Source organism: Archocentrus centrarchus, chromosome 21, assembly GCF_007364275.1.
Source record: "Archocentrus centrarchus isolate MPI-CPG fArcCen1 chromosome 21, fArcCen1, whole genome shotgun sequence".
Lineage (NCBI taxonomy): Eukaryota > Metazoa > Chordata > Actinopteri > Cichliformes > Cichlidae > Archocentrus > Archocentrus centrarchus.
Window position 1 is genome coordinate 11,800,445 of NC_044366.1, and position 17,396 is coordinate 11,817,840.

Below are 17,396 nucleotides of genomic sequence, written 5' to 3' on the forward strand. Positions count from 1 at the left end.
TCTGAACTAAAGCTTTGGGATTAAATAGGTCACAACATGAATATCGAGGGTCCAAATATTTAGTTGTTTTTTTAAAAATGTGTTTTTAAGTATGGGACTGCTGAACCAATCCAGTAGAATGGTGTGTGTGTGTGTGTGTGTGTGTGTGTGTGTGTGTGTGTGTGTGTGTGTGTGTGTGTGTCTGTGTGTCTGTGTGTCTGTGTGTGTGTGTGTGTCATCACAAAAGTTATGTGTACCATTGACCAAGCTGTAACTTTACCAGTCTTCTGTAATTACTGGCTTTGATCCTTCCCAGTTTCCTCTGTTTTATTATTTTCTCACACTTCACATTTTAGATCTTCAAAGTTTACTATAAGACATACAGCCCAAGTCGAAAAAGAATGGAAAAATTGTATGACCATATAAAAAGCAATCAAAAACATGGGAGCCAGCTGTAGCCTGAGCATGACCCACAAATATCAAAATTCAAACTGCGAACTGAAGATGATTGTGCCATTGTCCTGGCTCTGTGAGAACGTGTTTTGTGTTTGGAATTTCAACTAAAAATATGTTTAATTATGATTAGTGTATTTAGCTCTTTGCAACATATGGTGCCAATTTCCTCCTCAGAATTCATTTTAACATCTTAAGATTTGTACTCAAGCTCAAATAAATCTAATGTACATTTCCTGTTTAATTTAGAGCTAATACTTATATTATTTTCAATATAATTCATTCATTCATAAAAATAAAAATGCATGCAATTTCAGATTTAAATGGTCTTCTGTGGATTGGCTCTCTTGGTGCTCCCAAGTCTACTGTTAGAACACTGTTTAATTCCTGCTGCCATCTTTAAATGAATGAATAAAGTCCAAATCTAAAGCTTGGAGACAGTAAGCATTATGGTTGGATTATATAAATAGCCATTTATGTCGCTCCCAGTCATACAGTCTTGAAATGCCCAATCTCCTCTGATTGCTGAATGTAACTAGGGTCGGGCCTGATTAGTATTTGAGTGGGAAACCACCTGGTAAATCCAGATGTTTCGAGCATTCCTCAGCAGGTGCTGCTGCTTCGTTTAGTTGAAACAGCTTTGAAAGACATGGATGTTAACTGTAATTTCCCCATTGTGGGATCAATAAAGTATCATCAATAAAGTATCATCATGTCAAAATTATGAAGGATGGAAATTCACTTATTCTTAAAATGATTTAAAAAACAAACAAACAATGATTAAAGGAAACATCTTTGACAAATAACTGGATGGGGAAAAAAAATGAAACTGAACCTGTGTGCTACACATTTTATGTTTGGTGTGTTTTATTGGATTGGATGACCAAGGTCTGAAGGAACCAGAGAGATTGGTACGTTAACAATTTATTCATTTAACAAACAGCAGCCTCAGTAGCATGTGAGAGATAGACAGCCACATGCTCAACGCTGCTGCTCGACCCACAAGTGCATGTCCCTTACAGGTGTGACAGCACTTAATGGGATAAGTAGGCTTTCCAACTCTCTCAGATTTATTGCCAAGAAGCATATCCTTACCTCGGGTTATTTCATTGGTAATGAAATATTGTGTGTTAACAGTTCAAAACACATGAAACACTAATCTTTCACATAAGATCATTCAGAAAACATTTTTGCATCTGCAGACACACAAGACCAGCACTTACAGATGATTCAAATGTGTGAGACAAAAATCCAGTGGCCACATATTTATAGCTGTGGTTTTGCCCTAAAAGTGTTCATAGTGATAAATGTTATCCTTTGAAGAAGTTTACACCGCAGATATTTTCAACACTATTTCAAAACACTTAGAAGGTATAAGTTATAGCTGTGCTTCTCATGGTCACAGTGAGCTCCAGCTGCAGATGATGCTAAATTCTAAAAGCATTAAACTCCACAATAAGGAATGCCATTGCTGTCGCAGACCTCTTTGCTTGTGCACCAATATTTTGTCCAGTGGATAACTGTCCTTTACCTTGTGCACTTCTGGAAAATGTGCTTTGATGTGTGCATACTCTCTACTGCATCGTTCCCTTGAAGGTTAAAATTCAGCACAATCAAATGTTGTGTTATGTCCACCAAAAAAGCCAAATCTGCCAGCAATACATTATCCTAATGCTCTTGCATTGGCTGTCCCTTTCTAGTCAAAGTCTGTCAAATTTCCTTCCTCAGAGAGAACTATCGCTGCAGTACAGACCCCTGACTGAGCCACCTCACATTGTTGGGATATATTACATCTCCATTTTAAGCTCGGATATGGAGCAGGACCTGCTGAAACTGGTGGTGGTACAGGGCTTTGGAATTAATAAAATTAACTGTCTTCACCACAGGTTTCATAACATGATCAAATCTATTAGTGAATTATACAGTGAAGTTTAATAATGTTGCCTCCTTCCTCACTTACTTTGCTGCAGATCAGTGTCAGTCTTCTGCCATGTATGTAGCCAGCACTTCAGGCCCAAGGAGCTTTATGTAAGAGAGGAAGGAAGCCAAGTTAGACTCGTGAAGGGTCCGTGCCTTATGTGTGGAATTATTTTGGGAGTCAGAGGGAAACTCATCAGACACCATCTGAGACAGCAAGCACTCGTCTGGGTTCTGACACTGAAGCCACCATGGGAGAAAGAGCAGGAAATCAAAGCGGTGTAATATGAGTCCCTTGCTAATGTTATGGAGCACGATTACTGGCATCCACCGTCTCCCAGTGAGTAACATTACAACTCATATATAAATGTGGTGTGATGGCTGATAAGGATTTTCAGATTGAAAAGGTTTTGGCAAAAGTAGCAGCCACTCTGATCATGTCACTTACAAGAAGCTTGCTCAGTTCAGCAAGGAAGATGCAGAGAAGACATAAGCAATAGCACGCCTAAGAGTGTTGGTGGAAAGAGTAATCCGCAGAGTGAAAGAGTACCACATCTGGGGTGGCGTTGTTCCGCTTTCCCTCACAGGCTCTGTCAACCAACTTTGGACCATCTGTTGCTTAATGTCAAACTACAAGGACATCATGGAGGATAAACCTGTTTGAACATCTATTGTAATTATATAGGTGTAATTAATTAATCATTTTCAGGTTTTAGAAATTCTCTCTTCAGAGACATGAATTTTAATCACCTACGTGCCAAAATCTGCTTAAAACACTCAATCTAACCTGCCACTTTCCTTATTCCAGCTACTCAACTTTCTTTCTAGTTGTTGCTACTGTTATTGACTAGATGCTTTTGTATGCTGATGTTACTTGTGTTAAACGACACAGTATATGAACTGAATGCAACATTAAGGAAACTTAGTGTAAATGTTGTCCTTTCACTGAATTGAAATCATTCTGATCCAAATTTTTAGTGAATGTTTACAAAAATAATAAATCTGTTTTCAACCAATGTGTCCTTCAGTGAATGTTCAGCCCAAAAGTTGTGACATTAAAAATTAAATTGTTATAGTTAAACTGAGCTGTGAACCGGTTACTGCTCCAACGGGAGGAGGTTTTTGATCCACCAAAGCTCAACCTGGATCTTTTCAGTATGTTTCCTGTTGTAACCCACCTAGTTTAATGCACTATGAGGTCCAAATGATTTCTTTGTTTAATGGTGTAGTATCTGTGTTTAACCAGTAGATGGTGATGTATGTGCTGCTGATACTACCATCTTGTTAATGCCAGTGATGCAGCATTGCGTAATGACCTGTAAGCTGCTGCATAGATTTTTGCAGTTGTGAATGAGTATTACTAGATCTGATATTATTTTCATTTAAAAAGAGTGACATTGTTCCCCTACTTGTGCAGGTTGTTTTTTTCTTGTTCACCTGATTCAAGTTGGACTGGTTAGATGTGGAGCTACTACTGGATCCAGCTGTATCCTGATGTTATCCACTAGGGTTTAATCCTGGGACCCGGGATTCCCGGGAAATGCGGGAAACGTTAACACGGGAAACCGGGAAAAAAGTCGCGCGCGTTGATTTGTTGTCATACAGTAACACTGATGGGGTGACAATTCAACAGTACTTACGGTAATGCGGTTACTCAGCAGAAGCGAGGCGCATACAGGCAATGATGTCTACGAACAGTTTTGTATGGGGGCATTTTACAAAAATAGATAATGACAGCGCCAAATGTATGTTGTGTGACCGAGTCGTCAAATGTTCTGGTGGATCAACAAGCGGACTACGCAGACATGGTAGTTAACGGTAGTTAACTTTTCAATGACTATTACAGCGTTCCACTGGTGGAACCGTGTGCATTGTGGAAATATAGTGCAACAGATGTCACCACGACAGCGCAAGTGGCTGAGCCTTTATCAATGCTGTGTGGAGATGAACCGTATTGTTTTGCACCAGCAATTGTAAAATAGCTTGGCATAATTCCATGTACAATGCAGGAATATTCGAATTATATTTGTTAAGGGAGTGTTGAGGAACGATACAACACCGCATACCTCAAGCACTCGAATGCCGAGATGTAGGTTTTATTGCATTAATCAAACCAACGTTGCCCCCCGGGAAATGGCTCGTCTTTTCCCGGGATTTGATTCATGTCATTTTCAGGAAAAATATTAAACCCTATTATCCACCACATGAAGCTGCTTCTCTGTTGGAGCAGCTCAGAAAACTAGCTAGGTTAGATGCTTGCTAATTAGACTTCAGCGCTGGGTCTTTGTGGGGCTGATGTACACAGCCTACGCAAGTGGCTAACGTCGTGTCTGCATTTACGCTTGTGTAGCTGCATTATGTTATGCATTGTGTGTGTTAATTACCTTGTGGTCATGTGCCAGTGTTTTATATGTGGTACCAGCTGGGACTTTTTCCCCTCTTTGGGTTTCCATACCCGACTTGTGTGTGCTTCTCAGGTGGACTTTGATGTTGGTGTTCTTTTTCCGCTTGAGAAGTGTTCCGCACATTTTTTCATCATCCACAAGACACTTACTTCTACTTATCATCATCATACTCAAAGAAACTCCATATGGGACTCTGCCGCTTTCTTGACAGACCGCTGCCATTACTTTGCAGACCAGTAGGGTTAGCACGCACGCAAGCACATGCGCACACATGCCGCTCCCAGCCTAAACTGCTAGAGCGGAAAAAAACTATTTCATATCAATCCACAAGGCTTTTAAATAAAATGATGAAAACAAATTCAATTCAATTCAATTTAGTCAATTCAATTTTATTTATACAGTACCAAATTACAACAGTCGCCTCAAGGCGCTTTATATTGTAAGGTAAAAACCCTACAATAATTACAGAGAAAACCAACAGTCAAAACGACCCCCTATGAGCAACCACTTGGCAACAGTGGGAAGGAAAAACTCCCTTTCAACGGGAAGAAACCTCCGGCAGAACCAGGCTCAGGGAGGGGCAGTCATTTGCCGCGACTGGTTGGGGGTGAGGGGAGGGAGACGAGACAAAAGACACACTGTGGAAGAGAGCCAGAGATTAATAATAAAAAATGATTAAATGCAGAGTGGAGTATAAACAGAGTAAAAAAAACAGGTGAATGAAAAAAACACTCAAGTGCATCATAAGAACCCCCCCAGCAGCCTAGGCCTATTGCAGCATAACTAACAGATGGTTCAGGGTTACCATTCTACTCTTAAGTATCCTAGGAACCACAAGTAAGCCAGCAGTCTGAGAGTAAAGTGCTCTGCTGGGGTGATATGGTACTATTGTAATGGAAAATTTGTTTTTCAACTCAAATAACCTCTGTTGCTACTTTCCCACCGCCGAGGAGCCGGTTCGCGTGCCAGTGCTCGTGCTGTTCCCAGTGAACTGACGAAACGCTTAAGAATGGGCCCGCATTTCCACTGCGTTTCTGTGAACTGCTCCTTTACGTATGAGTGTGGGCGGGTCCTCTTCTGACACGGAAGCCGAAGCGCACAAACGTGGGAGAACACGCTCCCCTTTCTTGTGCAAATGCGTTTTATGGTCCAAACCAAACTACTGCAGCATCTGTGTGCAGCACAGAGGTCAACACAAACAGCTATTAGAGCAAGACGACAAGTACGCACTTTGTGTCCTTTTATCTGTGATATGAACTGATACAAAGCAGCAAGGTCAGCCTTAGAACCCAACCTAATTCACAGCCGTGAAAATCGCTTCACTTTTCTCATGTAATACACATATAATATGGTAGAAAACTTGATGTTGAGATAGAGTCACGCCCTTCTGCCGCTTTCGCCATGCGTTCTTGGTTCGAGACCAGCTAGTTTGCGGGGCCGGAGTTGAACTTCTTTTTCGGCCGAGCACTGAGTGCTTCCGCGGTGGAAAACCTGCCTAATGGTTCAAATTAAGGCACCGGCTCTGGAATCCTGTTGGTGGGAAAGAGGCTTGTGTACTTCTTTGGTATGTAATTGTAATTTTCTAGTACAAAGACCAAGTGTGCAAAGTAGAAAGCAAATTTCTTTCTAGGTTGTGTCCAACGCCATGACGCATTTATTATCAGGCTGAAGTTACATGGTGGTGGAAAACTGAACTCCCACAGCTAACAGAACAAAATTGTATCAACACAATGACTATAAAGGAACTGTGGTTATTTTGCTCTTTGGTCAATGCTGGTGCGAAGACTGTTCTTGCTGTATTGATCCCTTTGCAAAGGTTATATTCTTACTTTCAATATATCATCATAAGATCAGTTTGGTTTCAGGGCTCAACTTATTTTTCCACACTATTACCCCTTTTCCACTGCCAGGGTTCCAGTGCCGGTGCTGGTCCCAAAAGAACTGGCGAAAAGCTTAGGAATGGGCCCACGTTTCCACCGCGCTTGCAAACTGCTCCTTTATGTATGAGTGTGGGCGGGTTCTCGTCTGGACACGGAAGCCGAAGAGCGCAAACATGGGAGAACACGCTCCCCTGTCTTGTGCTGCGAACACATTTTACGGTCCAAACAAAACTACTGCAGCATCCGTGTGCAGCACAGAGGTAAACACAGACAGAAAATACAAGCAAGACGACAAGTACGCACTTTGCATCCCCTTATCTGTGATATGAACTGATACAAAGCAGCAAGTTCAGCCTTAGAGCCCAACCTAATTCACAGCCGTGAAAATCGCTTCACTTTTCTCATGAAATACACACGTAATATGGTAGTTTATATTGAGATGGTAAAGTCACGCCCTTCTGCCACTTTCGTCACGCGTTCTTGTTTCCAGACCAGCTAGATTGCGGGGCCTGAGTTGAACCTGTTTTTCGGCCGAGCACCAAGTGCGTTCGTGGTGGAAAAACCGCTGAACGGTTCAAATACTGGCACCGGCACCGGAACCCCGTCGGTGGACAAGCAGCTTATGAGGTCTTTAGGATAAGATGGCCTGATTATTCAGACCTTGTGAGAAGGATTTTAAATCCTATTCCCTGTCAGTACTCTAGCTGCAGCATTTTAGATCAGCTGAAGGCTTTTCAGGGAGCTTTTACAACAACCTGTTAATAATGAATTACAATGATCTAGTTTAGAAGTAATAAATGCATGAAGCTTAGCTTTTCAGCATCACTCTGAGAAAGGATGACAGATCATTTTATCTATAATTTCAGGTCACTTAAGCTTTGTAAACCCACGAAATTGTTTTAGATAGTTATCTTTTTTTTTTTTGCTTTTAATTATAGTTTTTATTTCATTTTAAAAAAATGTTTTTTTCAAGTTCAGATTTTGCTTTCATTTGTTTTTGTTAATGATAATAACCTTGGGAAAGAGTGCTGCTTCAGCTGCTCCTGCTGCTCCTGCCTCATCCATAAGGTGGAGAGAATGCCGCTCCAGCTACTCCTGCGGTATCCATGAGGTGGAGAGAGTGCCGCTCCAGCTGCTCCTGCCGCATCCATAAGGTGGAGAGAATGCTGTTCCGATGCCACCTCACAATCCGGACACCCTCCGCACACATACAAGAGAGTACCTCTCCCATGCCGCTGTCGCAAATCCGGACCCCCTCCCTCACACGCACAAGAGAGTGTCACTCCCAAGCCACCTCACATTCTGGACACCCTCCGCACGCATACAAGAGAGTGCCTCCCCTACGCCGCCACACGATCCGGACCCCCTCCCGCACGCGTACAATAGAGTGTCGCTCCCAAGCCAACCCACAATCCGGACACCCTCCGCACGCATACAATAGAGTGCCTCTCCCATGTTGCCGCACAATCTAGAACCTCTCCCGCGCGCGTACAAGAGAGTGTCGCTCCCAAGCCAACCCACTATCCGGACACCCTCCGCATGCATGCAATAGAGTGCCTCACCAACGTCGCCACCTAATCGGGACCCCCTCCCGCACGCGTACAAGAGAGTGTCACTCCCAAGCCAACCCACAATCCGGACACCCTCCGCACACATGCAAGAGAGTGCCTCACCAACGTCACCGCGCAATTGGGACCCCCTCCCACACGTATAGAAGAGAGTGTCACTCCCAAGCCACCTCACATTCCGGACACCCTCCCTCACGTGTACAAGAGAGTGCCTCTCCCATGCCGCCGCACAATCTAGAACCCCTCCCTCACGCGTACAAGAGAGTGTCACTCCCAAGCCACCTCACATTCCGGACACCTTCCGCACGAATACAAGAGAGTGCCTCGCCCATGCCGCCACACGATCCGGACCCCCTCCCGCACGTGTACAAGAGAGTGTCACTCCCAAGCCACCTCACATTCCGGACAACCTCTGTACGCATACAAGAGAGTGTCTCACCCACGCTGCCGCACAATCCGGAACCCTCCCGCATGCATACAAGAGAGTGTCACTCCCAAGCCAACCCACAATCCAGACACCCTCTGCACACATACGAGAGAGTGCCTCACCAACGTCACCGCACAATCCGGACCCCCTCCCGCACGCGTACAAGAGAGTGTCACTCCCAAGGCACCTCACATTCTGGACACCCTCCGCACGCATACAAGAGAGTGCCTCCCCTACGCCGCCACACGATCCGGACCCCCTCCTGCACGCGTACAATAGAGTGTCGCTCCCAAGCCAACCCACAATCCGGACACCCTCCGCACGCATACAATAGAGTGCCTCTCCCATGTTGCCGCACAATCTAGAACCTCTCCCGCGCGCGTACAAGAGAGTGTCGCTCCCAAGCCAACACACTATCCGGACACCCTCCGCATGCATGCAATAGAGTGCCTCACCAACGTCGCCACCTAATCGGGACCCCCTCCCGCACGCGTACAAGAGAGTGTCACTCTAAAGCCAACCCACAATCCGGACACCCTCCGCACACATGCAAGAGAGTGCCTCACCAACGTCACCGCGCAATCGGGACCCCCTCCCACACGCATACAAGAGAGTGTCACTCCCAAGCCACCTCACATTCCGGACACCCTCCCTCACGTGTACAAGAGAGTGCCTCTCCCATGCCGCCGCACAATCCGGAACCCTCCCGCATGCATACAAGAGAGTGTCGCTCCCAAGCCAACCCACAATCCGGACACCCTCTGCACACATACGAGAGTGCCTCACCAACGTCACCGCACAATCCGGACCCCCTCCCGTAGGCGTACAAGAGAGTGTCGCTCCCAAGCCACCTCACATTCCGGACACCCTCTGCACGCATACAAGAGAGTGCCTCTCCCATGCCGCCACACTATCCGGACACCCTCCGCACGCATGCAATAGAGTGCCTCACCAACGTCGCCACCTAATCGGGACCCCCTCCCGCACGCGTACATAAGAGTGTCACTCTAAAGCCAACCCACAATCCGGACACCCTCCGCACACATGCAAGAGAGTGCCTCACCAACGTCACCGCGCAATCGGGACCCCCTCCCACACGCATACAAGAGAGTGTCACTCCCAAGCCACCTCACATTCAGGACACTCTCCACACGCATTCAAGAGAGTGCCTCACCAACATCGCCGCACAATCCAGACCCCCTCCCGTAGGCGTACAAGAGAGTGTCACTCCCATGCCACCTCACATTCCAGACACCCTCCCTCACGTGTACAAGAGAGTGCCTCTCCCATGCCGCCGCACAATCTAGAACCCCTCCCGCACGCGTACAATAGAGTGTCTCTCCCAAGCCACCTCACATTCCGGACACCTTCCGCACGCATACAAGAGAGTGCCTCACCCACGCTGCCACACGATCCGGACCCCCTCCCGCACGCGTACAAGAGAGTGTCACTCCCAAGCCACCTCACATTCCGGACAACCTCTGTACGCATACAAGACAGTGTCTCACCGAAGCTGCCGCACAATCTGGAACCCTCCCGCATGCATACAAGAGAGTGTCGCTCCCAAGCCAACCCACAATCCAGACACCCTCTGCACACATACGAGAGAGTGCCTCACCAACGTCACCGCACAATCCGGACCCCCTCCCGTAGGCGTACAAGAGAGTGTCGCTCCCAAGCCACCTCACATTCCGGACACCCTCCGTACGCATACAAGAGAGTGTCTCACCCACGCTGCCGCACAATCCGGAACCCTCCCGCAGGCGTACAAGAGAGTGTCACTCCCAAGCCACCTCACATTCCGGACACCTTCCGCACGCATACAAGAGAGTGCCTCCCCCAAGCCGCCACACGATCCGGACCCCCTCCCGCACGCGTACAAGAGAGTGCCTCTCCCATGCCGCCGCACAATCTAGAACCCCTCCCGCACGCGTACAAGAGAGTGTCACTCCCAAGCCACCTCACATTCCGGACACCTTCCGCACGAATACAAGAGAGTGCCTCCCCCATGCCGCCACACGATCCGGACCCCCTCCCGCACGTGTACAAGAGAGTGTCACTCCCAAGCCACCTCACATTCCGGACAACCTCCGTACGCATACAAGAGAGTGTCTCACCCACGCGGCCGCACAATCCGGAACCCTCCCGCACGCGTACAAGAGAGTGTCACTCCCAAGCCACCCCACAATCCGGACACCCTCTGCACACATACGAGAGAGTGCCTCACCAACGTCACCGCACAATCCGGACCCCCTCCCGCACGCGTACAAGAGAGTGTCACTCCCAAGGCACCTCACATTCTGGACACCCTCCGCACGCATACAAGAGAGTGCCTCCCCTACGCCGCCACACGATCCGGACCCCCTCCTGCACGCGTACAATAGAGTGTCGCTCCCAAGCCAACCCACAATCCGGACACCCTCCGCACGCATACAATAGAGTGCCTCTCCCATGTTGCCGCACAATCTAGAACCTCTCCCGCACGCGTACAAGAGAGTGTCGCTCCCAAGCCAACCCACTATCCGGACACCCTCCGCACGCATGCAATAGAGTGCCTCACCAACGTCGCCACCTAATCGGGACCCCCTCCCGCACGCGTACAAGAGAGTGTCACTCCCAAGCCAACCCACAATCCGGACACCCTCCGCACACATGCAAGAGAGTGCCTCACCAACGTCACCGCACAATCTAGAACCCCTCCCGCACGCGTACAAGAGAGTGTCACTCCCAAGCCACCTCACATTCCGGACACCCTCCCTCACGTGTACAAGAGAGTGCCTCTCCCATGCCGCCGCACAATCCGGAACCCTCCCGCATGCATACAAGAGAGTGTCGCTCCCAAGCCAACCCACAATCCGGACACCCTCTGCACACATACGAGAGTGCCTCACCAATGTCACCGCACAATCCGGACCCCCTCCCGCACGCGTACAAGAGAGTGTCACTCCCAAGCCACCTCACATTCCAGACACCCTCCCTCACGTGTACAAGAGAGTGCCTCTCCCATGCCGCCGCACAATCTAGAACCCCTCCCGCACGCGTACAAGAGAGTGTCACTCCCAAGCCACCTCACATTCCGGACACTCTCCGCACGGATACAAGAGAGTGCCTCCCCCATGCCGCCACACGATCCGGACCCCCTCCCGCACGCGTACAAGAGAGTGTCACTCCCAAGCCACCTCACATTCCGGACACCCTCTGTACGCATACAAGACAGTGTCTCACCGAAGCTGCCGCACAATCCGGAACCCTCCCGCATGCATACAAGAGAGTGTCGCTCCCAAGCCAACCCACAATCCGGACACCCTCTGCACACATACGAGAGAGTGCCTCACCAACGTCACCGCGCAATCCGGACCCCCTCCCGCACGCGTACAAGAGAGTGCCTCTCCCAAGCCACCTCACAATCCGGACACCCTCCGCACGCATACAAGAGAGTGTCTCACCCACGCTGCCGCACAATCCGGAACCCTCCCGCATGCATACAAGAGAGTGTCACTCCCAAGCCACCTCACATTCCGGACACCTTCCGCACGAATACAAGAGAGTGCCTCCCCCATGCCGCCACACGATCCGGACCCCCTCCCGCACGTGTACAAGAGAGTGCCTCTCCCATGCTGCCGCACAATCTAGAACCCCTCCCGCACGCGTACAAGAGAGTGTCACTCCCAAGCCACCTCACATTCCGGACACCTTCCGCACGAATACAAGAGAGTGCCTCCCCCATGCCGCCACACGATCCGGACCCCCTCCCGCACGTGTACAATAGAGTGTCACTCCCAAGCCACCTCACATTCCGGACAACCTCCGTACGCATACAAGAGAGTGTCTCACCCACGCTGTCGCACAATCCGGAACCCTCCCGCATGCATACAAGAGAGTGTCACTCCCAAGCCAACCCACAATCCGGACACCCTCTGCACACATACGAGAGAGTGCCTCACCAACGTCACCGCACAATCCGGACCCCCTCCCGCACGCGTACAAGAGAGTGTCACTCCCAAGGCACCTCACATTCTGGACACCCTCCGCACGCATACAAGAGAGTGCCTCCCCTACGCCGCCACACGATCCGGACCCCCTCCTGCACGCGTACAATAGAGTGTCGCTCCCAAGCCAACCCACAATCCGGACACCCTCCGCACGCATACAATAGAGTGCCTCTCCCATGTTGCCGCGCAATCTAGAACCTCTCCCGCGCGCGTACAAGAGAGTGTCGCTCCCAAGCCAACCCACTATCCGGACACCCTCCGCACGCATGCAATAGAGTGCCTCACCAACGTCGCCACCTAATCGGGACCCCCTCCTGCACGCGTACAAGAGAGTGTCACTCCCAAGCCAACCCACAATCCGGACACCCTCCGCACACATGCAAGAGAGTGCCTCACCAACGTCACCGGGCAATCGGGACCCCCTCCTACACGCATACAAGAGAGTGTCACTCCCAAGCCACCTCACATTCCGGACACCCTCCCTCATGTGTACAAGAGAGTGCCTCTCCCATGCCGCCGCACAATCCGGAACCCTCCCGCATGCATACAAGAGAGTGTCGCTCCCAAGCCAACCCACAATCCGGACACCCTCTGCACACATACGAGAGTGCCTCACCAATGTCACCGCACAATCCGGACCCCCTCCCGCACGCGTACAAGAGAGTGTCACTCCCATGCCACCTCACATTCCGGACACCCTCCCTCACGTGTACAAGAGAGTGCCTCTCCCATGCCGCCGCACAATCTAGAACCCCTCCCGCACGCGTACAAGAGAGTGTCACTCCCAAGCCACCTCACATTCCGGACACCTTCCGCACGCATACAAGAGAGTGCCTCCCCCATGCCGCCACACGATCCGGACCCCCTCCCGCACGCGTACAAGAGAGTGTCACTCCCAAGCCACCTCACATTCCGGACAACCTCTGTACGCATACAAGACAGTGTCTCACCGAAGCTGCCGCACAATCCGGAACCCTCCCGCATGCATACAAGAGAGTGTCGCTCCCAAGCCAACCCACAATCCGGACACCCTCTGCACACATACGAGAGAGTGCCTCACCAACGTCACCGCGCAATCCGGACCCCCTCCCGTAGGCGTACAAGAGAGTGCCTCTCCCAAGCCACCTCACATTCCGGACACCCTCCGTACGCATACAAGAGAGTGTCTCACCCACGCTGCCGCACAATCCGGAACCCTCCCGCATGCATACAAGAGAGTGTCACTCCCAAGCCACCTCACATTCCGGACACCTTCCGCACGAATACAAGAGAGTGCCTCCCCCATGCCGCCACACGATCCGGACCCCCTCCCGCACGCGTACAAGAGAGTGTCACTCCCAAGCCACCTCACAATCCGGACAACCTCCGTACGCATACAAGAGAGTGTCTCGCCCATGCTGCCGCACAATCCGGAACCCTCCCGCATGCATACAAGAGAGTGTCACTCCCAAGCCAACCCACAATCCGGACACCCTCCGCACACATGCAAGAGAGTGCCTCACCAACGTCACCGCACAATCCGGACCCCCTCCCGCACGCGTACAAAAGAGTGTCACTCCCAAGCCACCTCACATTCTGGACACCCTCCGCACGCATACAAGAGAGTGCCTCCCCTACGCCGCCACACGCTCCGGACCCCCTCCTGCACGCGTACAATAAAGTGTCGCTCCCAAGCCAACCCACAATCCGGACACCCTCCGCACGCATACAATAGAGTGCCTCTCCCATGTTGCCGCGCAATCTAGAACCTCTCCCGCGCGCGTACAAGAGAGTGTTGCTCCCAAGCCAACCCACTATCCGGACACCCTCCGCACGCATGCAATTTTTTTTTTTTTTTTTTTTTTTTTTTTCCCTTCCTTTACATGGCGCCCTCCGTGGCAGACGTGTTTGCGACGCGCTCCCTACACCAATTGTATTTGTTGTTTATTCTAGTGCTAGTTTGTGTGGCTAATATTCAGTGCTTGTACTCAAGGATCACGTACAGCAGAGAAACACTATTGGACATTGGAAAAGTTTCCCATGGGCTTAGCTTAGACCTTTTGGACCATAGCCTTCTTCTGTGTTTGGATCATGCCAGCTCCAGCCAGCAGGCCGTAACACCACGATCACGCTCAGGCAGGCAGAGCAGCCGACAACGAGCGCATCCAAGACGGAAGCGTGGCAAGAGAGGAGGGCTACATGCTAAACTAAAGGCTAGAGCCACACGACCACCATTGCCTAGCCTTTTGGTAGCTAATATCCGCTCTCTCGAAAACAAGATGGACGAGCTGAGAGCTAGGACAATAGCTCAGCGGGAGATCAGGGAGTGCTGTGCTCTGATCTTCACGGAAACCTGGATCACTGCAACTACGCCGGACTCGGCCATTCAACTACAGACCCACTCAGTGCACCGCGGAGACCGCACATCTGCCTCGGGTAAAAACAAAGGTGGCGGTGTATGTGTTTATGTCAACAAGCGATGGTGTGTGGACGTTCAGGTGGTGGAGAAACACTGTTGTACTGACATCGAAGTGTTGATGGTGAAGTGCAGACCCTTTTATTTACCGAGGGAGTTCAGTGCTGTGTTAATGCTGGCTGTTTATATCCCGCCGCGAGCCGATCGGACCACAGCGCTAGGAGTACTGCACGACATCATCAGCAAACATGAGACCGCCCACCCAGATGCTGTGTTTGTTGTTGCCGGGGATTTTAACAATTGCAGCCTCAGGACTGTTCTCCCTAAGTTCCATCAACATGTGAGCTTTCCCACAAGGAATAACAACATTCTGGATCATGTGTACAGCAATGGGAAGGATGCATACAAGGCTGTGCCCCGCCCACATTTTGGACAGTCCGACCATATTTCTGTGTTCCTCTATCCAAAGTACAGGCAGCTCCTCAAACAAGCCCCCCCAGCAATTAAAAGCATTAAAGTTTGGAGTGAAGAGACTGATCTGCTGCTTCAGAACTGCTTTAATGCCACAAACTGGGATGTGTTTAAGAATGCTGCTCTGAGAGAGGACAGTTCTGTGGATTTAGAGGAATATGCATCAGTGGTTACCAGTTATATCAGCACATGCATTGATAATATTGTCCCCACCAAATGCTGCAAGATATATCCCAACCAGAAACCATGGATGAACTGTGAGGTACGCTCCATGCTGCATGCACGCTCAACTGCATTTGCCTCTGGTGACACGGAGGGCTACAGAAAGACCAGATATGACCTACGTAGATCCATCAGGGAAGCCAAGAGGCAGTACAGACTGAAGCTGGAGGGATATTACAAACACTCTGATTCCCGACGCATGTGGCAGGGCTTGCAACACATCACTGACTTTCAGCAGAGGAACAGCAGGATCACAGCCTGCAACAACGCCCTACCAGATGAGTTGAACCAGTTCTATGCTCGCTTTGACACCCTCAACTCCATCCAACGTAGAGAGATTCTACTACCGGAGGCAACACAGAGCTCTTCACCCACTGTAACATCGACTGAGGTGTGCAAGGCCCTGAGGAGGACCAACCCCCGAAAAGCACCTGGCCCCGACAACATCCCTGGCCGTGCTCTGAGGGTCTGCTCTTCAGAGCTGGCCGAGGTTTTTACAGATATTTTTAATTTGTCCCTCTCCCAATCATCTGTGCCCACATGCTTCAAGTCCACCACTATAGTGCCCCTCCCCAAGAAAACCAACACAACCTCTTTGAATGACTATTGTCCCATTGCACTCACTTCACTTGTAATGAAGTGCTTTGAGAGGATGGTCATGTCCCATATTAAAGGATCCATTCCGGACACATTAGATCCCCTGCAATTTGCATACCGTCAGAACCGTTCAACTGATGATGCTGTTAATGCAGCCATCCATACAGCCCTCTCACACCTTGAAAATAAGGACACTTATGTTCGAATGCTGTTTATAGACTACAGTTCAGCTTTCAACACTGTCATCCCAAGCAGGCTGGTTGAAAAGCTGTTCACCCTCGGAATACCACCCTCCCTCTGCCGCTGGGTCTTGGACTTCCTTACAGACAGACCTCAGGCAGTCAGAGTTGGTACCAGGACATCAGAAACAAAGACAGTGAGCACTGGGACCCCACAAGGCTGTGTGCTTAGTCCTCTCCTGTACACCCTCTTCACCTACGACTGCATCCCCTCCCAAAGCAACACCTCCATCGTCAAGTTTGCTGACGACACCACCGTCATTGGGCTGATTGCTGGGGGAGAGGAAGCAGCTTACAGGGAAGAGGTGGCCCAGCTGGTGTCCTGGTGCCAGGAAAATAATCTCTCCTTAAATACAGAGAAGACTAAGGAGATGATTATTGACCCGAGGAAGAGAAGAGACCAGCATGCTCCATTATTCATCAACGGGACTCAGGTGGAGAGAGTGAAGACTTTCAAATTCCTTGGCACCCACATCAGTGAAGACCTCACCTGGACCTACAACACAACACAGACTGTCAAGAAAGCTCAGCAGAGACTCTTCTTCTTAAGGAAACTGAGTAAATTCGGATTATCCCCTAAGCTCCTCAGCAACTTTTACAGATGCACTGTGGAGAGCATCCTGACAAACTCCATCACGGTGTGGTATGGAAACTGCACCAGTCAGGACAGGAAGGCTCTCCAGCGTGTCAGCAAAACAGCACAATTCATCTGTGGAGCTGCCTTCCCATCACTACAGGACACTTATAATACCCGGGTAATAAAGAGGGCACACAACATCATCAAGGACCGTACCCACCCACAGCACACACTGTTCACACTCCTGCCGTCTGGCAGACGTTACAGGAGTGTA

General features: G+C 49.8%; 1 protein-coding gene across 1 annotated transcript; it reads left to right on the top strand.

The window, feature by feature from the left end:
- Positions 1-9,917: 9,917 nt before the first annotated feature.
- LOC115800661 (serine/arginine repetitive matrix protein 1-like) lies at positions 9,918-11,099 on the top strand. Its single transcript, XM_030758140.1, has one exon. It carries the CDS (start codon positions 9,918-9,920, stop codon positions 11,097-11,099), a length of 1,182 nt encoding a protein of 393 aa, XP_030614000.1.
- Positions 11,100-17,396: the final 6,297 nt, after the last annotated feature.

Excerpts from the sequence above, each read along its gene's own strand:
- LOC115800661 (XM_030758140.1), top strand. The coding sequence starts at position 9,918 with ATGCCGCCGCACAATCTAGAACCCCTCCCGCACGCGTACAATAGAGTG.